The 24,223-nt window shown below is 37.8% G+C and overlaps 1 protein-coding gene across 26 annotated transcripts in view; it reads left to right on the forward strand.

The window, feature by feature from the left end:
• The window catches only part of KCNMA1 (potassium calcium-activated channel subfamily M alpha 1), a 505,772-nt gene that overhangs the window by 350,574 nt on the left and 130,975 nt on the right, over positions 1 to 24,223 (forward strand). For all 26 annotated transcript variants that reach the window (XM_055720090.1, XM_055720092.1, XM_055720089.1 and 23 more), the window contains 5 exons: positions 1,019 to 1,124; positions 2,554 to 2,636; positions 4,941 to 5,010; positions 6,776 to 6,931; positions 19,291 to 19,400. In XM_055720090.1, coding sequence (XP_055576065.1) covers positions 1,019 to 1,124; positions 2,554 to 2,636; positions 4,941 to 5,010; positions 6,776 to 6,931; positions 19,291 to 19,400 — 525 coding nt within the window. The remainder of the gene's footprint in view (positions 1 to 1,018; positions 1,125 to 2,553; positions 2,637 to 4,940; positions 5,011 to 6,775; positions 6,932 to 19,290; positions 19,401 to 24,223) is intronic.

The following is a 24,223-nucleotide window of genomic DNA, read 5'->3' on the forward strand; positions in this document are numbered from 1 at the left end:
AGTTCTTGTCTTGTTCTTCTTGTCAAAGAAAATGATTAATAAGTTAAAGAATCATTTGTGATGGTTTGACAAAGGAAGCTGAAAAACTAAGAATCAGCAGCATTAGCACAATTTTTCTATCTAGTCCTTTCCAATTGACTAGAGATTACATCCTCAAGTCACTAGATGGTTTGCTTGTTTTCCCTAAATAATAACACGAATTGACCAAGAGAGAAAGCAGAGATGCAGATGGGAATCAGGAAGCTGTACGTATGTGAAGGGACCTTAGTACCTGGCTACTTGTTTGTGCCTGCTTTCCTTTGTACCTTTACAGGCAAAACATTTGCACGTATGTTTTCTTTTCTTGCCAAATCTAGCATCTGGCATGACCAAGATCCCACCCACTTACTATGTAGCTATGAAATCCCTTCCGTTTTAATGAGTGGTAGCAGAGAAGGTTTTTACAAGGTTAGTGGCATGTTGTATGATAGGTTGTGATTTGTTTATTTTTTTCTTGTTTATGGCAAAATGAAATGACACAGAGTCACAGCATAATTATGTTTGTTTTAACTGTAGCTCATACAGGCCACTGGGTCCCTTATAGGGTTCCCTTTCCACCATTCGGTGTTTTCGCTTTGAGCTCTCTTATTGATGCAATCGTTTGTTTTGAGAATGGTGGGGACATGCAGAGGATGAGTGTCTTACTAGACGATTTCTGTCGAGAATGCTGTGTGAGGGTGCTTCTAAATGTTTGCACTGACTCTTCTGGATTCACGTCTGTGAGAAACTGGGAATCGGTGAAGGTGCAGGGTAGCCCCACGAAGTGGGCTGGAGAAGCTGTGGACAGAAGTGAGGAAATGAAAGCACTGGAGCGTCTCTGAAGCACTGCACGCGGTTTTCGCACCATGGGAAAAGCCCCAGCAGCCGTCTGAATCCCTAAAATAAACAAATGGGTTGGGTTATAAGTGAAGGAAAGGGGGCGCTTATGGAAATGTGACTTCTCATTTGCTTTTGTATTGTCTTCCTCTTCCCAATGCAGTATTTCCCCTAACCTTGAGCTGGAAGCTCTTTTTAAACGACACTTCACTCAGGTGGAATTTTATCAGGGTTCAGTCCTTAATCCCCATGACCTGGCGAGAGTGAAGGTAACGGCTCTATTGTTCTTTTCTGCTAATTGCCTTTTTTAAAGTGCTCATTGTGTTATTTGGAAAAAAAATACAGTAAAGCTCTTCCTCATGTAACCCCAAAATATTGTTTATCCACCTCCATTAGCTTGTCTGATAGATTAGAATATCTACCTTTATAAACTTTGTTTTCCCTATATCTTTAGATCTTCAAAGCTGCAGTAAGACTGTGACTTAAGATACGTTGTCTGCCATTCCACTGAGCTCTTTATGAATTTTTCGTTGGGGTTTAGTTCAAGAGTCTATTTTACACTAATGTTTGATATAATAGAACATTGTCTTAGAGTAATCGCTTAAAACACTATTGTCTTACCTTCATCGGAATGATTAGAAAATAATTTTTCACCTGTCAAACCCGTCTTCTATTGTCTTAGAATCCTGGGGGGGGGAAACCACCAAAAAAACCACCACCATAATTTGAGATTTTGGTAGCTAAAATGAGATGGTATTATTGTCTAGAATTCTCTATGGTAAATTACTTTGTACTCTTAAAGCAGAGAATGAAAGTTAAATAAAAAAAAAAAAAAAAGACAGCAAACTGTCAGATACAGCATTAACTCTTCTGTGGTTTGTTTTTTTATTGTTGGGTTTTTTTTTCTCCTTCTTTTTAATGGAATGTAAACTGGCTGCTTAAGCCAAGAATATTTTAGCGCGATGTTAACAATTTCTGGAGCTCCAGTCATGTGTTTTGTCCATTTTGTCTGCAGAAATTGGTAACGATTAGTAGTCCGGCACCCACTGTTTCAGTTCATCAGAACAAAATGTTCCAATTATGACCATGAAATTGTGTGTTGCTATTTTGTGTACCACCCTTCTTTGTGTTGGTGTTTGGTTGTATACACTGAAAAATACTTTTTTCAACTGCTTTAAGTAGAGCTAAGGTTTGTGTGAACATAGAGGTCCTGTGAGCAGATCAGTTCTCCTCCTCATGCTTTGTAAAACTGGTGCTCAGATTCTAAATCATCAGCTCAGCCTCCTCTTCCCCTCTCTGATCAGAAGGTGCTTGAATTCCCAAACAGAGCTGCAGGGCTTGTGGGACTGCTGTACTTGTATAACAGGAACTTCCTATGGATTTAGGGGTCTAAATTTCACTATCTGGTTACAAAAGATATGTCCATTAACACCTTCATGATACAGCGAGTCAGTAATTGAACTACTGACCTGAGTTTGAGCATCATCGGGAAGTTTCAAGAGCTTGCTGTGTGTGTGTGAGAGCTGTTACAGCCGTGCACGTGAAGTCACGTTAGCCTTGGAACAGTTTTGATTAGCAGTATTAAGAACTGATGTTCACACTCGTGGTGGCAGTGTTGGATTCTCTAATACTTTACAATGAAAGAAGAGCTGGAAAGAGATGTTGCTATTTATGGTTGCTTTTTCTTTGGTGTCTCAGATAGAGTCAGCAGATGCGTGCCTAATCCTTGCCAATAAATACTGCGCTGACCCAGATGCTGAAGATGCCTCCAATATTATGAGGTAAACTCATTAGTTTTTAATACGTTTTTGATTCTTAACTCTGATAAGCTAACTTCTGGTGTCCAGATAGGCTACAGCCACGCACAGCTTTATTGCTCATCTGTTGCACTTGAAGAACATTGCAAGATTATTATTATTATTTTTAGTGGACAAATGACAAGATTGTCTCCAAAGTTCATGGAGGAGGATACCCTGAATTCCTGTCTAAGCTGTTTTAATTTACCTCCTTTTAGAAAAAGTGCATCAGGAGAGGTGCTTGGAGCACGATCTTTGGTACTCAGTCATTTTGCAGGACCTAGGGCTGAAGTGTTCATAGCGGAATGCGGCCCCACGAGAAGGGAGGGGAGAGGGAATGCAGCTGTGTCCTTGGACAGTGTTACGTGAGCGAATGGGCTGCTTGGGCTGCTGCTAACTGTGGGACACCAGGACCCTTTAATCACTTCATACCTCATTGCTCCTTGGTGTATCTGCTCCTACAAGTAACCACACTGCTGGGGGGATGGCAAGGTATACACTTCATGATGGTAATGAAACAGTGGTCTCCTTGCTCCATCCTCCTTTTTTCCACCAAAGACCAAACGTTACTTACTTAGATTGATGAGGCACTTACCACATTAGGCACCACCAGATCTTGTCCTGCTTTCCCCCTTATATTCTCTGAAGGAAGGAGATGAGTCAGTCAGTAGATGGCAGCTAGAGTTATAGCAAACCTGAGCGAGTCCACTGGGGGAGGTTTCTTCATACAGCCCTAGTTTTCGTGAGACCAGTCGCTCCTTTTAAAATTAAAATGTCAATGATACATTGAAAATCTCTAACATAGAATTGGTCAGTGTTATGAACCAATTTCACTGGCCTGACAGATGTCTGCATGCCGTGAATTGAAGGAAGGGGAGAAATTAAAGACAAATTAGTAAAACTGCTTCTCTGGAAAAAGTTCACCGTGCGCAAGAGCTGTGACTGTCTGTGGCAGATGCGGGGCTTAAATATGCCTAATTTCATTTTCCAAACGTGCTTTTGAGTTGCAATGCGAGAAACTTTGAGTTTGACATTAATTGCATAAATACGATAAAAAATATTCCAATTGCAGATTAGTGCATTCTTAATTAATTTAATACTTTTAATGTAATAAAAGGCAGAGGTGTTATTTTGAGAGTAGAATTCTCTTGTGTTTTCTCACATTTAAATTAATTTAATTCAACAAAACTGAATTTTTAATTAAACAATTCAGCAAGAAATGGAAAATTAGAAGGAAGACTTGTTTTCTCCTTCCAAAAGTTTAAAATCAGGTATAAAACTTTTTTTAGCTGTTTCATGCTCTAGCTTTGTTAAGCTTCAGAGCACAAGCCAAACCAGCAGTTTGCAAGATACTTGGTCCAAAACACCCTTGTAAGCAGTTATGGCATTCAGAATCTTATAAAAGTGATGATTCTATAATCGGATTTTAAAAATTGTTTTATCTTCTTTTTCTACCTTTAGTTTGTAATATACAGAACTATTATTTTTTTCAGCCTGTCTCTTTAGTTTTGCTTAATGCTTTTTTTCATTTTTAAATTGTAAATTGCTCTCTTCATAACTCGTTATCAATCTACTAATTTCTAAAGTATTTTTGTTTCCAGCCATTTCTAAGCTGTACACAGTTGAGTATATTTTAGGCTTTTTAAATAATTAAGAATGCAGACAAGCTGCAGATTATGGAAGCAGCCACATACTTTATAAATTCAGCAGTCAGGTATCAGTTTCAATATTGAGCTTTGGAATAACCCATAAGAATTAAGATGAATTTGAATGTGGATTTATGTCAAACAAAAGCAGTATTCAAGGTGTTTAAATATGATGAATGTCTAGCAACTATAAATAAAAAATATGTGGAGGGACTGAAAAAAATGGGTTCTTTTCAGACGTCATTGGAAAACTTGATCAATTATGTTGATTCAAAGATGTGAAGGTAGTCAGTGAATATGACATAATAGTTGTGTGTTATTTGCTTATGAGTACAGTCTCTGAACAGAGATGCTTAAAACAAGCCTCTCTTTCTGCAAATTCAGTAGGAGAAAACCGGTCCATGGAGTAATTCCTGAAGTTTCATATTTTCTAGTCTTAGCCGATGGTTATTAACTGAATTTGACTAGGTGTAAGTATTCCATAGGTCTGACTTAAATTAGTATGCTTTACAGGCAGATGAAGAAGAGGGTACAGTTTTAATTGTGGGACTTGACAACACAGTAAAGTAGAGCTATTGGGATACATTATCCAAATACCCCACCAGGGAGAAGTTATTTTAATTGTTTTTTCTTTTATTTTTAGAGTTATTTCAATAAAGAATTACCATCCGAAGATAAGAATTATCACTCAGATGTTGCAGTATCACAATAAGGTAATGTGGTGACTAAAAGTGTCTTTAGAGTTTTTTACTGCATTGCATTCGCTCATACACAGTTTTTCTAGCCTCACTAATAAAAGGCATTTTTCTTTCCAAACAAAAACATCCTAGTAAGCCTTGTTGTGTAATCCAGCAACAAGGTAATGCAGTTTTATTTGTATATGCAAGGGATGTTACCAAAATCTTGGCACTTAGTAATTGTCTAGGGTTTAATTCTCTAAGCTACGGTATCCGTAGTCCATAGTTGCTATTGATTCCGGATAAGCTTTTTAACCACTCGGCTGATAAGAGTTTTGCTCGGCTTATTTCACTAGAACTACCCAAGACAAATCAGTGGCTGCTAGGCAGGTCATCTGAAGTCAGTTCTTGGTGGACACTTAAAGAAAAAAGCATAGAATTATTGCCCTGTTGGAGATCTATTGTGAGTTTTCTGTTACTTACATGACAAAGTAGACCTGAAAAGTAGCAGGTACAAGATAAATAAAATGAAGTGTTTTTCCTATAAAACATAGTTCAGTTGTGGAATTTGTTGCTAAAAATATTGTGAAGATCAAAATTATCAATCTGCTGTAGTAAGGAGTCTGGCAAACTTTTTATGCTAAAACTGTAGCCTTTAAACACAATGAAGTTAATTCATTTAGTTCTGAGATGAGAAAATCCATAAACTGCTGCTTAACAGGGCTACGAAGAATATTTCAGAGGACAGGCTACTCGTATGTGACCTGCTTCTTTTATTATTTCTAAAAGCATCAACCACTGCCCAGTGCTGGAGACAGAGCTTGGTTGGGTAGACCTTCATCTGATGAGATATGCAATAATCCTGGTACTTAGAAGGTTTGCCTGCGAACAAGTCCCTGCACATGCAACCTTTGGCTAGAGCAAGAGCACTTACTGTGGCTTGCGATGTTCTCCTCCTGTACGGGAATGGAAGGAGCCTGTCTTTTTTTATAGAACTCAAGCAAAGTGGTTTTCTGCTTTAAAGAGATTCAGAGGGAAAGATCTTTTATTGTGTTTTCAGTGAATGTGTCTTCAAGAATAGCTGTTATCAAAGCACTGAACGGTGATTCTAACATAAAGAAGGGAGACAAGCGCAAAGGCTTCTGTGTTTCCTTATGTCTATGCAAATGTACAAGGCAGATGGAAGAGAGAATCCAGTAGAGTTATGCCAATAACTGAACCATATCAATACCTAACTGACCAGTGTGTCTTGATCTGCTGTATTCTATCCTTATAAATAGCAGTCTTAGGAAAAAGGCTGAATTTTCACTAAGTCAAGTCAGGGTGGAAGGAATGAAATAGAAAAGACAGAAGATGCTATATACCTTATTAAATGACAATGCCCTATATAGGTTGCAGCTTCACATGAGTTGTGATATAAGTTGTATCGGATTCCTGTATATTATGTGTGTGCTTTATCTGTCAGAGAGAAGCTCAAAGTCCTGTAAAAGGAATATACAGAAGGGAAGGAAAGCTTTACAAAATGCAGTGGTTCAGGTGTGAGGATGCCCACCTGGCAGTGTGTCACAGCCAGAATATGGCTTGAGAAACAAAATATTTTCTCTATAATTAGTAAGACTGGAACATTTTTTAGCATGGCAATAAAGTGTAAAATACGTGGACTACTTATGCGTACTCAGAAGCAGTCAAGCCAGTAACAAAGAAAATCATTCACTGCTATCTCCTTCAACACCATACTGATTTGAGGAAGTATTTCTGGTTTTTTATCTATGGGATATTTTTTTGTTTGTTTGTTTTCCAGGCCCATCTGCTAAATATCCCAAGCTGGAACTGGAAAGAAGGAGATGATGCAATCTGTCTTGCTGAGCTGAAGCTGGGTTTCATAGCCCAGAGCTGCCTGGCACCGGGCCTTTCAACCATGTTAGCCAACCTCTTCTCTATGAGGTCATTCATAAAGGTAATGTCTTGTCTCGTTAGAATGTATTAGTCTGCAATTCAGTTTGTCAGAGAGTTGAGTAGAGAACATGATTCAAATATGAAACAGATAGAAACACATTAACAGATTTTGTAAGACAAAAACCCCAGTGCACACTTCCCTACAAAATTTCTCTGCTGCAAATTGGGCAAGGAGCCAGGTTCTGTCATGTTATGTTCTTATTTTTCATTCAGCACGCATTTGGCCTTTAAATGTTGGGGTTTTTTTATCATCTTCCATTTCTAGGGAGACCTTTCTGCTGTTTTGTGTTTTGCTTTGTTTTAGACAAACCGCATGTTTATCTATGAGAAAAACCCCTGCTGCTAAAACAAAAAAAAATATGATTTATATGTGTCCCATATAGCAACAAAGTGCCCAGAAAAAAGGACTGATCGTTCTAGTCTTTTAGCATCAAGTGGCTAGTGGAACCTCTGACTGTGAGAGTAAATAAGGAACATGTGTCAGAACTGAAGCCACTGAAGCCTGAACTTCCTACAACATCATTCATATATTTATTTCTCCTCGGTCAAAGAGCTCTTTTGGATTTAGGTGGCAAAGTTTTAACCCAGTTATTCCCAGACTTCTGTAGCAGAAGTTGTAGTTACTGAACCAAGGCCTTGGCTGCAGCGATCAGTGCTTCCTTCCGCGTGCCCTTCCGGGGCACTGATTCCAAACGTAAAGGAGGGTCACTTTCCAATCCCATGAGTGGTATTAATGGGATGGGACACACAGGAGGGCAAGGTATGCCGTGGTCCACTTTAATTCCATTGTGCAGGTAAACAGCAACAAAAACTATCTAAATATCCTTCAATGGGAAAGCCAGGACTGTTCTCATAGGGGTGCACATGTCAGTGCAGGACCGTGAGTCTTCATTTACTTCTTATCAAGTCTTGAAATTCTTTTGTATTCTTTGGAGACAGCAGACTCCTGTGTGTCAAAACTATTCCAGATTATTACGTATAGTCAAAAAAATGCCAGTTTTCCATATAGAAACAAGCCTGGGCTCTGCATGTACTTTGCTGTCTGTAGTTAAGATGTTTGCGTCTTTATTCATGCTGTGAAAAAAAAAAAAAAAAAGTTTTTTACATGAGTAAAGCCAAACTTAGGAACTGTCTATGACTCATCAGCATATGGTCACTTGGATATGAATCTGTTCTACTTATATCCCAAAAGAAAACTATATGTCTTATGAACTTTGTTGGTCTTGTTGGTGATTTTGGTCTCCCTCACTCTTGCCTGGTGTGGTAACCCAAGACTCTCAGGAGTCTCACACACTTGTAACAGTCATGCTAATGTATCCAAATTACTGAGTCAACCTGTTTCATCAACTTGCTCTAGACATCAGAAGTAGGCATGAAGCTTTTGCTCAGATTCTGATTTCTAAAATCAGAAGGGATTAGTTTTGTCATAAGGAGGTCCAAATATATGGGTATCTTCAGAAGCCCCAGTCTTAATTCAAGTTAATTTAATACTGAATTTAAAATTGCAGTGAGAAAACTGGAGAGATTCAGAAAGTGCTAAAGTGTATGAATGTCTGACTGTGGGGGAACCGTACCAGACACACCCACTGGTATGGCCTGGATTTGTAGTTAAAATATTTAGACAAGTTTAAAACTGCAAATGTAAAGGTAGCATTTTTCCAGAAAATGCATCTAACCACTTATGCCAGTATCTTACCCGCCTTCGATCCTATATTTTCTTGTTCTATAAGATATTCTTATAATAATTTCAGTACAATGACAGATTGGACTATCTTGCTGATGAACTCTTTTAAGCTGAAGGCTCAGCTTTGCAAGGCACTACTGAGATTACATCCGAGTCTTTCTGTATACACAGAATAAACATAAATATAGCAATGCATTTGATTTGGAGGAAGCTATCAGTGTGTGTTCTGCTTTTGTATTTGTGATTATATACAGTTATAAACAGCATAGTGTGCAGGCATACCTTATCTTGTGTTACTTCAACTTTCATCTTCAGATGGCACTGGGAGAAAAAAAATGCTGTGATATAGTGCATTGGGAGAATGCAAGACTCAGGCAGTTTTGGTTAAAAAGATCTCTGCCACTTACTGAGAGTGAAGTAAATAGTCTAGGCAAGAAAAATGCATGCTGTCATTTCCAAAGATCTCTAAGTGCATGGAAATCTAAAGCAAAATAAATATGCAATTGCTAAGACATATTTCTTCATGAGAATCCAACTCAATTGGCGACAACAAAAGTTTTGTTTCTTGATTTAGCTGAAAGGATGTTCTTTCTCCAAGCTGTATCCCTCTAAAACCTGTATTTGAAAGAGAAAACTATTAGTGAGTGGTGGCTGTGAATCAACGGTGTATCGTAGGAGAGGAACGGCATTGATTGGAATTGTTTTTAGAGGTCTCTATTGAAAAGAAAGATGTCCATTCCATAGAAGAATTTCCAGCCCTTTTCATTTAGAGCAGCGAATTTAAGTACTGTCAGACCTTCATAAATTCCTTGGGTAAACATTATTAGTTGAGTCTCCCACAAGTTAGGAGATTGCCAGGAAAATGTAGTGAAACTTCTGTATTTTTTTTTAAAGAAAGCTCAAAATGTGTGTTCATTCCTCCTCCTTCGTAATGTGATTAGAAAGTGATTTAATGTGCCATAATTGTTTGGTCAATCAAACACAAATGAACATGATTGATGATGACATTGCACACATTTAACTCGTTATATGTTGCTTTACAGCAAAATGATTTGTGTAAACAGTCTGCCCAGTATTAGAGGTAAAACAAACTAAGAAACCTCAAAATATTATATTTGTTCCTAATATTTTCCTTTTGCTTTCAGCGATGTAATCTCATATGGAATCTCTTATGTTCCCTTTGGCACCAAACTGAACAAAAAGGAAATCAGCTCAAAAACATTAGGGTTCTGTAAACACTTAAAGGAAGAAAGACAGATTGCACAACAAACTGTATGTTAAGGAAAAAAACCCCACCAACTTTACACCTGTAAGCTGTGCTTCAATAGTCCAGTCTTTTTATAGCACAGGCTGTTATCGTTGTATTAATAAAGGAATTGAGATTCTTTATTACTTGCATGGTCTCAGAAAAAGATGGAAATACTATACTGTACTGTGATTTCTGTATTGTTTGGATTAGGAAATGTATACCAGAAGTTTACCCATATGAAAAACGTTACAAAATGTAAGTAAATGGAATAAAATGCAGAGGTGGTCAAGTGTTGTCCCTGTATACAACCATGCAAACCAATTTGTGTTAGTATTGTTATATAAATTAATAAAATGTGGAATGTGGTCCTTGAGTGTAACACAAGTCCACAAACAAATTAGTTTTGTCTTTGCTCTATTGGTAAGACAGTACACCTCATTCCAGATATGAAAAATGATCTAGAGCAGTTGCAGTTCTCTCCTAAGTTATTTTGAGAGCAGGAATGTTCTGTGGGCTCTGTTGGCAGCTGTTTCTCACACCTACACGTATGCAATGCCCACTTCTCCCACCACATTCCTTTCTAGTCAAGGCTGAAGGAGAGATGCGATATAGCCACACAGATTTACATCAGTCAGATTTACATCAGTAGGTGCTTACCTACACTGATGGAACACATCTACTGGTTTGCGATTTATTTTGGCCACGTAAGCAGCCTTGGACTGTTTTAAAGTATGAGAGTAGGGTGTGCACAGTGAATTCCTTCAAATGAGGGAGAGCTTTAAAAAGAGGGTGGGGAGCAAATGCAACCTCTCGGTTTATTCTGAGGTTCTTCAGGGGGCTGCATAATAAAGCGATTACCTGATTCTCCCCACAGGATTTAGACCAAATATTAATGTAGCCTGTTACCAAAGGCTTTCTGTCTCAAAAAGGTCTGCCTGAATGTAATATTTTTAATCGCTGAGTCGAGGAATTAAAAACAGTTGTGGTTGAAAATAGTATCAGTCCTTGGGATAAAAGTATGCATGCCTTGTGCTGAAGCCTGCCATGCAGTGCATTTTTCAGGCAATCATTTGAATAGATCAACACCAGTCTGTCTTTTGTATTACGATTCGATAGAAGTACTGCCCGGTTTTGTGAACTTGGAAGTATTAATAGTAGAGCCCATATGCCTTTGAGTTGAAATCCATCAAGGCCAGCATCTAAAGAAGAATTAGTTGTCATAATATTTCAAGAATACTCTCTCTGCTTTGACCTACTACAAGACTCTACATTAGTAGGGACAATGAAAAAGTGCATATATCTGCCATTTAAAATTAGAGCTAATCTTAATTAGCATATTTGATGTTTTATAAAACATACCCTTTTCATACTGCTTTTAAAAAAAAACATTCTTGCATACAGAAAGAACTGCGGGAAGTTGTAAAAATTTTTATATCGCTAAGGATATTTGTTACCTTTGATTTAAGCAGACAATGGAATTGAATAAAGAGGTAGTTGGTAATTTATAATACTTAAGGAAATTCAATTAGAAGACTGTAAATCGAAGAAGTTTCACTCTCTGCTAGGAATGTATGAACTTCTTTCAGCCAATTACTTGCTGTCAGATTTTGATATCCATATCAGAAGCATAATAACTCCTCCAGTTTAGGTGGACTGGAAGGGCATTGTAGATGAGTGTGAGGAAATGTTTTAAATACATTGTTTTCAATGTGCAACTTCAGCCACCAATCAAAAATATTTTGTGTGTGCTTTCTTTTTCTTCTCATCTGTGTTGTTAGAAAAATACCCACGATGGGGTGGTGAAGATAATTGTAAAACTGGGCATCAGGAAGCCCTGGAAGTGTTCTGAGCCTAGAGGGAGGCAGGAGTCCCTCTGTTAGATAGAAGTAGATGAAAACAACTTGGCAAGGGCCCAAGAAAATTTCTCCAGTGAAGATGTTATTTTCTAGGCTTTTTTTCTTTTTTTAAAGATTCCTCTGCGTGGCCTTCTGGGCATCTTTGAAGAGAACATTTTATATGTATCTGAGAAAGGAAATAGGTAACAACTTCCATGTTTTTTACACAACCCTTTATTTAATCTTTTGATACAAAGCTTGTAATTTTAGAAAGACCACTCAGAATTTCTGGACTGCTTGAGCTTAGACAAAACACTGATTAATGGAACAGAATGCTGAACCAAAAAATTAGGCCGCTCAAATAAAGCAAGATCACTTTAATAGAAATAAAGTATTCAAGGGCTGTTCTAGAGAGATAATGAATAGAATTAGCTCATTAATTTGCTGCACTTTTTGTGCGGGTTTTGTTATTCAATTAGATAGATTTGTTTATCAAAGCAAGTACATGTCTAAAATAAAAAATGGATGATCTTTCTCCAAATGTCTGAAATTATTCTCAAAGGCTTTGTAATTTTTTATGCTCTTTCCTTGGTGGTGATGAGCTGAGTCTATTTGATGCTAGGGAGCAGGCTTTAATACCTGCTTTTGTTGTGCTAGAAATGAATTTTTGTTGTGTCAGTTCCTTAACATGCCCACCATCCTCTCCCTGTTTTTCCTTGCAAAATGCAAGAGAAGTTCCGAAGTGACGCTGTAACTCTAGCATTAGTTCTATTTCTTAATACTGAGACTTAGATCTTGACGGAAGAGATTATGTAGCGTTATCGTGTTCAGTTACGCTCAATCTGTTTCATGTGACTATTTCTATCGTTACACTGAGAAGCAAATGCTATGAACAAGATCGATCAGTTGGGGCAACAGAGCCTCTGATAATGACACTGCCGGCGGGGGAGGGCTGGGTGTGTTAAAGGTTTAGTTTTTTTCCTGACAATACTAATGGTTGTGCTTGCAAGATATGCATTGTTTTTTCATATCTCTGTCACCATTTCTCACTAGGAAATGATTGTATTATGTAAGTATATTTCCCAATAACAACATTCTATCTATATACAGATAGAGGGGAGGAGAGGAGCATTATGACTTAAAAAAAGATACAGATGAAAATTAGATTCCTTCTCTTGGGATACGTTATGTCGTTTTTCAGCTATTCTTCATATAGGCTATTGAATCTCTGGGTAATTTGTTTTATGACTATCCAGGAGACAGCATTGTGGTGTAACATATTCGGGGAAAGGTAATCATGCGCTTGCAGTACTAGAGGGGACTTGGAAGAGGCAGATTCAGGTCACTATGGTGGTATGGCACACTCTGTGTCAGGCCCAAAAGTTACCTAAGTTTACCTTTCTTCTTCTAAACTCTTGACTTTTCTTCCTAGCTGTGATTGGAATAACTTAAAGTTTTGTTGCTATTTGTTAAAAATTCCTCTCGAGTTTATCAGGTCTCTGAAGAAAAAAAATTACTTGTTACTGTTTGTACTGACACTGACAGCATCCTGAGATAACTTTTTGCTGTGACTTAGTGTCAAAGTCAAAAGAAAATGCAATGTACTTATTCCTAGTCATTTGTAGTGTGATCACATTTGTAGTGTGATAGTGACTGATTCCTTGTTGCTACATCAACCACTAATTGTGCTGTCTCGTTATCTTTCTAGAATGTTACATTTACTCATGTTGCTGCAGCATCAGCTTGAAGTATGTTAGTTATTTAACTTCAGGGATAAAAATAACAGAACGGCCTGCAATGCCTTCTCCTTAGGATCATGCAGGGATCTTGGAATTTTTATCTTTCGTAAAGACAGATGCTCATTTTCTGTGAGGGAAAGTGTGCAGAAGTGCCGTGTGTCATTGCTTGCTGATATGTTGGTGTGCAGTATTTCATGAGTAAAGGAGATCCAAATTTAAAAAGAGGGAGTAAAACTGTCTTTGATCAGTTATTGTGCCTTCATTCCACAGATAAGTTATATAAGATCTATAGAGGCCTAGGCGTGAGGCTAAATGAAAATGGAAATAACATGCAAGAAATGAGAAGAGGCAAAAGGGAAAAGAATAAATGATAGCAGGACTGAATAATATCAAGATTATTTCATGTTTATTTTTCCTGCACTGAAGCGGTTCACTGCTATTGTGTCTGTGTACTTGGTGTCTCCTGGGGTTCTTGTGTTGTCCCTCTGCAGCTTTTCTGCTGTGTTTTATTCTGTTCTAAGTACCAGCTGGCATTACCTTCTGCTTTAATTACTCTGCCAGCAAAGACACACCCCTTCATTCCAAAGCAGTCTTTGACTGCTTAATTATTTGCAACGTTTGTTACCAAGACAGCATTTTCCAGTAAAAAATAAAGGTTTTATCTGAGGATGGCATGCCCCATCTCTGGAAGTTTTCAAGGCCAGGTCAGATGGAGCTTTGAGCAACCTGGTGTAGTGAAAACTGCCCGTGTCGGGGGGGGTGGAACTAGATGGTCTTTAAGGGGTTGCTTCCAACCCAAACCATTTTTATGATCTGAATTCCGAACTTCTCAAACTGGCAGTTAGCCACAGAGATAACGATGAACAGGAGATCAAACCTGCTGTCACTCTCTGGTATCAAAACTCAACTAGTCCATTTGGCTTCCTGGAACCCACAATATTTAATAAGGATAGATTTATGCTTTCTTCTGGAATGTGTTTGTTCAGCCAACAAGAAAATTTTTCTGTGGTAAAGCTTTGCACTGAAATGAAATCTATTTTCTTTGTCTCAACGGTATTAGTTTGTACTAATGTAGAAAATATGAACACCCAGATTCTGCTGTCAGCAAGTGAAGTAAGATAGACCAGAAATTATTTGCAGTAACAAAATTATCTTTAGAACTGTATAATTGACACTACTGTAGGTTTTCTTTGTTTTTTGAGTTAAAATCAAGGTTGTTTTCATCTTTGTAAGCACAGTAATATATTCAGGTAGGCTAAAATCAAGGTATAAATTTTGCTTACCAGATAAATAACTTTCATGAGTGACTGTTGTGGTAGCCCTGATCAGTGTGTCTTGAACCAAACTCACCCCAAATTCAGCTCTTTGTGCTTCTGTAAAGTTTACATAACAATTAACTATTGGGCCCATTGTTTTCAGGCAAATGACATGTGAAACATCCATTTCATAGGTGCATATGGGACAGATTATTTCATCTGTACATTAACAGTTAATTTTTGGCAACTTTCTCTTAATGTATAGATAAGTGTGGATAAGTAGTGGATAAGTAAGGGTAAGTCCAGAGATGGACTGGATGACTCTCAAGGTGTGGTTAAGTATGTTAAAGGAAAATAAACTCACATGATGAAGAATCAGATTTGTTTAGAGATTCAGTTTTGGAGGTCAAATGCAACAGCAGACTTTAAAATGTCATCGCAAAGGCTTAAATTAGTCAAGAACACGATGAGTCCTAAAGATTTATTTTTTTTTCACTTTCAGGATTTCAAGATTAGTACCTTACTTAAATGGATTATGGGAGAAACTGATTATTTTTGTCTGTGGAACTTTCCTTATTAAAACCCAGGGTAACTGCAAGACTCAAGGAAATAGAAAAGAAACATTGAATACTGGAGGTTCTTAATATAATTTTATTTCTAGCAGACCACCAAGCAGTGCCTTTCCAAAAATACTGGGCAGGTGACCACCTCTTTCTTTGAAATCACAGGGAAAATGTCATGGTTCAGGCAGAGATAAAATGCAAAGATCAACTTTAGTCTGTTATTTTCATGATATTATAATAACGTTTTATAGCATCCCAAACACCAGCAATTCTTTAAATTCATTAATCAACATTTCATCGTATACTGACAGAACATATCTTAAGCATTCCAGTCACATTGTGAAGGTTTGTTTAATGCTGACCAGTATCTATGAAGCTTCATCACTGGTTTGTGAATGAGATTGGCTTTTGCCAGTCCTTTCTTGGCCCTTGACTAAGGGTGAGTGCTTAAGTATAGGTCTGATCTGCAATTCCTTCCTGCAAATCAAAACCATCTGCCTAAAGAAAAGAAAGCAAGGGAAGAAAGTAGAAAAGAGAAACACGTAATGTATTTGTATTTTTTTTTTCCAACCCCAGGTGGTGTCAATCTAAGAAAAAGCCATAAAATAAACCATAAGTTACAAACATGTCTTTGCTATCATTACTCTTATTTTTCACCAAGCCTGCACTTTATCTGTTTTCTGTATATAAAGAGTTGCTGATCAGCAACATTTGCAAGCTTCACATAAATAAAAATCTTATAAAAAAATATGGTATGACTTCTCTGTGTGTGGTGGAGAATAACACAATGCAAATCCCTTTTAGCATCCCACATGGTCTCTGAATGGTGAAACAGTTTCTGTGGAAGAAATTTCTCTTGATTGTTTGCAGCCCGCTTGTCAGGGAATGTATGATTTGGAACATCTCCATATTGCAATTTCTTCTTGCAGTTGTGTACTTCTCTAGTACTAACGTAACTGGTTTCTTGGCAGCCTGTCAACAGGAGAAGAACATTTAAAAGAAATAAATTCATTGTAATTTATATTTCACAGGTTTCTTAAAAAAATTCCAGTCCTTTTGAAGAGAGTGTGTAGTTTAACATGGGGAAATGATTGGTGAATCCCAGTTTGATATTCAAGCTGTAAGGTAAAAATGCAAACATATAAAATACAACTCCTGCTCCTAAGCATGTCAGAATCAGTAGAGAAGGTTCGGGTGGTTTAAGTGAGCCGTGGATCAGGCTGTTGCAGGGAAGAGGTGCTTTAAAGTTGTGAAAGAGTTTGAAAATCTCAGCATTATTATGATTATAGCATGTCAAGACAAGCTGTGTGTGGACGTGGTATGAAAATGCTTCTTGATAAGTTAGACAATTAGCAGAGTTGTAGCTGTTATATATGGCGCTGGGACACAGCACTCCTGACATGTGCTTCTGCGACCGTGGAGGCTCAGCTGTAATTCCCTTTCTGAACTCTTTAACGTGGCTGTTGCTTTATTTCATGGTAATGGATAATATAATCCTGGTTTTGCTCACTGAGCTTAGTATAGACAACAGTACGGCATCCTTCACTTTTTTTGGTACTAGCTATCCATAAAAAGCTGGTTTGATGTGGAGTTGGTCTTGCTGTCCCTTAAAGCTTTTAAAGGTGAATTTTTTTCCTAACATGATTTAGCCAGTTTTTCACAGAATATCCTGTTTAGTGGGAAGACAAGAGGTCCATATGGTTTAAGCATAGAATAAGTGCCTGGGTTGAAGCAGGTGGAGGAGATAACCACATTATGAGCCTAAAAGAGGAGTCTGAAAGAAGAGGTGGAAACGCTGCTGATGGGGGAGTGAGATGAAGGACACTTAGTTAGGCACGCTCATATCGCCATTTGGATGAAGGAGCTGAAGGAAATAGAAAGCAAGATAAACAGGACATTAGCCTAGAGAAGCAGTTCTGTTGATATTGTGGGTGATGTTAGGTCACGATATGGTAGAGAAGAGAAAGAGGCAGAGACTTCTGGAACTGCGAGCAGGGAAGCAGGGATGAAGACAGCTCTCCAAAAGAGCAGAGGGGGAAAGAGGAGGAAAAAAAAAAAAAAAAAAGTGTGGGAAGATGATCATTGCTGCATTTCTATGGAATTCTTATTTTGTGGGGTATTGTGAGCTTCGTGATTTGCAACTGAAGTAAGAATAGAGAATACATAACTATAATGTAAAGCTTTTAGAAAATATTAAGTGCTCAATAAAAATGGCTAAGAAGGAACAAGAAAAATCTTCTCTAGACTCTTGGGGAATTAATAGGACTCCACAAACTTTTTAGCTTTTTTTAGACAAATTGTGAAATATTTAAGAGAGATAGTCATCCAAGTCCTTCTCAGATGAGTTGGTATTTGGTACTTAAACCTTTCGGGTAGCTTTGCAAATCTCTGCTGATAGTTTTATTTTAAAAAAATACTTCCTCATTATGCTCGGTTTTTGGCCTTCACGTCTCATCTCAATACTGTTCCCAATTTCTGCTCTTTAATCTGAAGATCATAGTGGGGTTACCTAAACAGTGGAACTAAGACTTTATTTTTTTGTGAAGAATAAGGTACAGTTTTAGGCGTGCACTAAATTACAAGATTAGTATTTCCATAATCTGTAAAATCATATGTCTTATGTAAGAAAATTAAAGTCTCTGATCTCTCAATCTCTTTTTACTTGTTTCCTATTTACTATCTAGTCAGATAGAATCTGGTTAATGAAAATGTGGTAATGTAAAATGTAAAAAAAAAATAAAAAAATGTCATAGTATGTTTGCTAGTGTGATGTAATTTACGTTTCTTGCTGAATTTTTTATGTACTTTATTATCATACATATAGTTTTGGTGCTGTGTACAGTTCTTGAAAATATGAATTTCTCTCTTCTCACAATTTATATAGCACAATTTGTGAAGAAATATAAAGAGATAATTACATGCAGGAACGTCCCATTGTGGTTTACATTTTTGCTCTATTTTAATGCGACCTAATAAGTAGGGAACAAACTGTTTGATGTGAAGCCTTGAGTATTTTAGGCTGCACATTTGTGGCGGTTTCCCTAGTTTGCTTAGGAAGGTTGCACTGGGAACGATAGTCAAATCTCAAACTTTGGATGAGGGCATGAATTACAATATAGAGAACTGGGATTCCAGCAGCGAACAACTTCAGCGTAGGCCATATTTCGTTTCAGCTGGCTTGGTATTTGCTCTTCTGAAGTATAGTGCTATTCCTACTGATGGATACCAAGTAGCTTGATCCAGTTACCTTAATATAGGTGTTTGATACTAATTGAAGACCTCATAGAATGTCTGAGATATAAGCTTTATAGATATGACGTGGCATCCATGGACCCCAGGGTAGCAGCTGGAAGCTAGGTGACATTGCATGTGCGTCTCAGATATCACTAGAAACTTCTGCTTTGGCAAATGTATTGAGCTTTTGGTGGTAGTCATGTAGCACCTCTGACTTGTTTTTCTTCATACCTTCAACAGTAAAAGATTTCTGAATTTAGCAGTAACGGTTTTCTCCAGTTGTTGTCCTACACACTGATAACTGTTGAAATTGTTTCAGTATATGTTCCTCATACTGCCTTGTTAGTTATAGATGCAGAGAAGGGGAAAAAAAAAAAAGTTTAAAGGATGAGTTTTGACTGCCGATCAACTTCAAAACAAGGAGAAAATAATGGTTAGAGAAACACAAATAGCAATATAATGCAACCATTTCACTAGAGAATTTTCAGAAAGAGAAAATTGAGAAACTTTTTTCCTCAAGCTCTCTACAACCTTATTTCTCCTCATGCTGAATGTGCTCGCCAAGAATTGGGTGTATTATTTTTACGTAGGATACTTGATTTACTGACTACATGTACTCATTTATTTATTTATTTATTTGACATTCCAGGAAGTCCTGTAAAAATAAGCAATATTAGTTGCTGTAACAGTCTAGTGGCTTATTTGTTAAAATCTGGTTCGTGTTTTAATGGTTGTTTGTAAAATTTAGAGAAAGCTTTTGGTTTCACTTAGAACTCTGCATCTCTGTTTCTGTGTTTCAGATTGAGGAGGATACGTGGCAGAAATACTACCTGGAAGGAGTTGCAAATGAAATGTATACAGAATATCTGTCTAGTGCCTTTGTGGGTTTGTCCTTCCCTGCAGTTTGTGAGTAAGTAGAAATACATATTAATGTAGATAAGTATTTTCTTCTCTCAAGTGAAATCTGAGGTTTCTGCAGGAGAGCTTTTCGCTCTGCTACAGGCCTAAAGTTGCTACATCAGATGGGATCCAATAAAATAAACTTTAAAGCAATCGCTGCATGGAAGTATGCAAAACATTATAATGCTTGTTTTCAGAAGAGATTTGGAATTAAGTGATTGTAAATGAAAGCATAAATGTTTTTGGTGTTGAACAAATTCATCAGCAATCCATTTAAACTGAATTATTTACTCATCTGTGCTGTCCTATTGTTTCTTCTAACGTTTCCCATTCCTTGAATAGTGGTTGTCAGTGTCACCATCTTGGCTTATGTCCCATTCCAAGGAAACTATCATTAATTGAAACAGATGTAGTGGAGTTGTATAAGCAGTGTGGCATCCAGAGCACTGTAGAACTGGTTGCAAAACACTTCTAACAAGTGAAATATGTCAGAAAACACATGTCTTTTCTGTAATGAGAAAGGAGTTTTTGAAGCATATAATATATAAGCGTAGTATAAGGCATGCTACAACTTTATTTCTGGAGACTGAAAATCCATATATTTGTCCTAGAATGATTCTGTGAATGAGAGATTTGTATGCACAGGGTTTCTGTGATAAATACTGTGGCCGCAAACGTAGGCAGAGTAGTTTAGCACTGTTGTATTTCCTCTTCTCTTGGCATTGTTCTTGGTTAGAGCCGTGCCAACCAAAAGGTCACAACAAAGGCTGGACAGCTTTTCCTAGGGACTGTTCAGATGCTTAAAAAGAAAAAGACCCTACTCTGGAGAGTTTGATGTCTAACTAGATAACGTAGAAAAACTTCTGCACACTCCCTTCTTAGAGGAGGAAATAAAGAAGTAAGATCTCTCATGTAAAGGAGAATGACTTTGCTTCAACTCCTTTCACTTCTCCAACCTTTTTTGACTTAAAAAAAGCATAAACATAGGGTTATGGCATAAGAATGAAGGAGAAAGAACTGTTAGACAAATGTTATCAACTTAATAATCTGTCCTTTCCTGGGATGTAGCTATGACAGAGCCCCGTCTTTGATTTGCTAGTAAAATGAAGGGGCTCACAATCTCTTCCTTCTCTCTGTTAACCAGACTGTGACTAGGCTCTTGAGGGACAATTACTATAATCACAAAACTTTGCCCAGATATCTTGAAACAGAAAATCTCATAATGCATTCTAGAAATATGTATTATGTTCAGAATTGAATGGTAATTTGTGCTGTTTATGCTAACTACAATCATGAAAATTAAATCTCCACGCCAAACCATTGTCAAACATAGCTGAGTTTCCATCCCATTTCTTAGAAACATGTGACTGAGACTGGCTGTGACACAAACCTGACATTCTTTTAACTGTACTGGTAGAGCTGAGATAAAATGATCAATAAAGAAAGGGTGTTTGTTGAGATTTGGAACCATGTCTAAGCTTTGGAGCTCTCCTCAAGCGTTTGGTTATCTGGAGGCGTAATTAACTGTGTTTCCTAGTTTAAATTAAAGCAAAAGTTTTATATCAAAATTTCCAACAGTTTCATCACTCTATTAAATTCAGGTTAATTAAAGCATATTGAAAATTAAAATGTAGTGTTTCATATTAATGAGTTCAGTGCATGGGTGTTTGCATTACTGTAAGAATTGGCTCTTCAATTTGCAGAAGAACCGAAGGACAGCAAAATGTCCGTTGCATTGGTTTGTGAAGGGGAAATAAAATTGGTGGCCAGGCTTAGTGTGATCAACTACCCACAAAGTGTACAGACTTCGAGAACAGGTTTTGTAATTCGGATTTTCAAAATTTGTGCCATCAATGACATTTTAAAACTTCGAAGCTGAATAAAATGTGCTGCTTCCTCAGGTTATTGGCCTTGATTGCCAGTCTAGGAATGTGATTATTTGTAAATAGGCTGCCACACAGTTTGGATAACATAAGTTAAGAGAGTGCAGAAACATCTGCTCTTTCAGTGGGGATGGGATGCTCAGTATTGTTGAAGAATTTCAACCTTTTGATGTCGACACCAGGGTGAAGAATTAGATGGAAGTAGACAATAGTATCAGTCTGCAAGTTTAATTTATAACTGAGTATATGTGTGCATACTGCGTGAACGTGTTCCCACCTAGGTATCTTCAATACCTGAATGTAGTTGCTATTGTTCTGTGCCCTTCAGTGTTGCTGAACCAGGTGTGGATGATGCTGATTGAAAGAGTAAACTAACCAAGCTGTCCCCCAACTTGTGTGGTCTTTTAGTGGGCCATCTAATATCTATTAATACAAGGCTAACCTTCACCCAGGTTCTAGGCCCACCATTCTCCATCCAAAAAATTTCCTAGTGAGGCTAGCACGTCTATGCATTGACCTAGCAGTGGGAACAGCATATCAGAGTTGTCCACTTAATATATGTTAAAGTGGGCCCATTTGCTGTTGGCTCTACTTTTGAAGTAATTAATTCAATCCAATGTTATAGCCATGTTTTAATAAAAGGCAAAATTATAGAGATGTCATTATCTCTGTATTTGCGTAGCTTATTGTTGCACGGCCTATATTCCTATAGTAGTCGTGAAGGTTTTCTGTATGTTTTTACAACAGACTGTTTGGGGGGCTAATCACAGTTAGAAACTTCACTGTCCTGATGAAAGAGAACTGAATTAGGCGACTGGTGATGCTCAGCACTTAGCTGCGTTCTCTCTCCGCGTCACAACAGATTATTTCTCTTCCAGATGTATTCATAGCAGTGGCACTTCCCACTCCAAGGGCGACCCCGAATAAAGTCAGTATTTCACAGAGCGAGGACAGCATGGGCTACCTGTAACTGTCAAGTTCTTGCTTCTATCTTTGGATCTTTCTCTTCAACTAGGCTTGACTTGTCTCAGAGGGCGAGGTAAATCTTAGGCACTTTTGGACTCCTGTGGCTTATGCTACACATAATATGAACAGTGCAGTTTCTTCCTCTCTGAAGGAGTGGTGCTGGGTCAGGCCATACCTGCCCAATTAAGGGTTTTTCCCTGAACCCAGGATTTTATTCAACGCCGCAGATGTGTCCCATTTTAGACTCAACAAACCTAAGCTCAGCTCAGGTAGCGACCCAGCCACAAGACAGCCTTTGGACTGACATGACTGCAGATGAAGCTTTCAGTCTTCTGACTGTGATTACAATCAGACTCCATCTGATTCTGCCAAAGATTTCTCCTGTATTGTATACTTTCCTCCAAGCACTCTCAGGCTCTCTCCTCTGGGTCCCCCCAGGAAAAGCTTGGCCACTCCACTGCCGCCACCCAGGCGATGATGATGTGCCAGATAGTCCCCTCAGGCACGCCTGGGAGACAGCAAGATCCAACACATGAAAACAGATGTTGTAAGGTCCCACTGTGCTCCCTAATGTCATCTCAGTGGACAACAGCCTTTGTGCAAGTATGAAAATGCTGCTTTGATAGAAAAGTGTCCCTAGGTCAGCACAGAGGCCGTACGTCTTCCCACAGTTCTTTAATATGTTTGAAGTATGAAGGCGTATGTTACTGTTACCTATGCTTACGCCATGGTGTTAGATAACCTGGATTTTGCTACCCTGGGTACAAGCAATAAGTAGTGAGTTAGTAAATGTACAAATTCTCATTTATTTATTCAATACTGTTTATATATACCAATTATGTTTCTTCTCCATACCTAAAAAAAAAAGCTAAAAATACCCACTTCTATAAATCAAGCTTGGTTTTTTTTGTGCTTAAAACCTTCAGTAGAGCTCTTATATGAACAGTATCCTTACTGTTCTTCTTTGAACATGATCAGCTTTAATGGGAGCCAGAAAGAACAGTGGAATGACAGTTTTGTTTAGCAGAATAAGAGTACGTAAAAGTAATGAAAGACAAATATTTATGGAACTCCATAGGCAAGCAGGATGTATTCCACACTTCACAGCACTTCCATTGCGTTTCAAATCAGGAACCATCTCGTAGAGCAAGACAATATTTGATGTGGTAAACACAGAGAAAAATCAATGTAGAGTTCTGTATTGACATTTCTTACATTCAGTGTCTTCATAAGACTGACAGGCCATGAATCAAAAGCTATTAAATATTCAGCTCCTGTTCTCACTGCCATCCGCGTAATGGCAGTGGTACCCACTACCGTCGGCAGCAATTTCATTTGCTCACCTGCTCTTGATCTTGTCAGCAGTCACTGACTGGACCTGGTACAAATAATTTGTATGAAGCACTTCTGTGTGTATATACCTGTGTATAGAGTTATATATGTCATTGAGTGGTGTATGTCATGTTACCATGAGTGACATAAGTCACTCTACACACACTCTATTATATTATATATATAATGACACACGAACCCACTAGAAAAGAGCCTGATCTTTGTCAAGGTTCACCCATGTTTTCTATATGCTTTTGTATTAAAGTGTACGCTTGGTATTCTCTGCTCCCTCTGGATGTCTACTTTTCCTGCTGCCGTGAATTCCTCATTATCCTAGCAGTGCTCCAGCCTCAGAGGTCTTTTTCCACTGTGCTAGATTTTAAAGAGTGCTTTGACTTTTTTATTGATGAATGCAAACCTTGGCCCACTTCAGTAGTTTTTTTTTTAATATTATTTTAACATGTTAATTGTTTACAACTCGATCTCATAGAATTTAATAGCAAGTTTTTTTCTTTTGGTCTCTGGATGACCCCATAAGATCTTGATCTCCTAAGGAAAAGAAAAAAGGCCTTGTCCATAGCCATACATGAATGATGTTCAAGAAAATTACTACTAAAAGGTTTGTTAAAGGGTTGTTTAAAAAAAAAAAAAA

The sequence above is a fragment of the Falco cherrug genome, chromosome 9 (genome assembly GCF_023634085.1).
Source record: "Falco cherrug isolate bFalChe1 chromosome 9, bFalChe1.pri, whole genome shotgun sequence".
Classification (NCBI taxonomy): Eukaryota; Metazoa; Chordata; class Aves; order Falconiformes; family Falconidae; genus Falco; species Falco cherrug.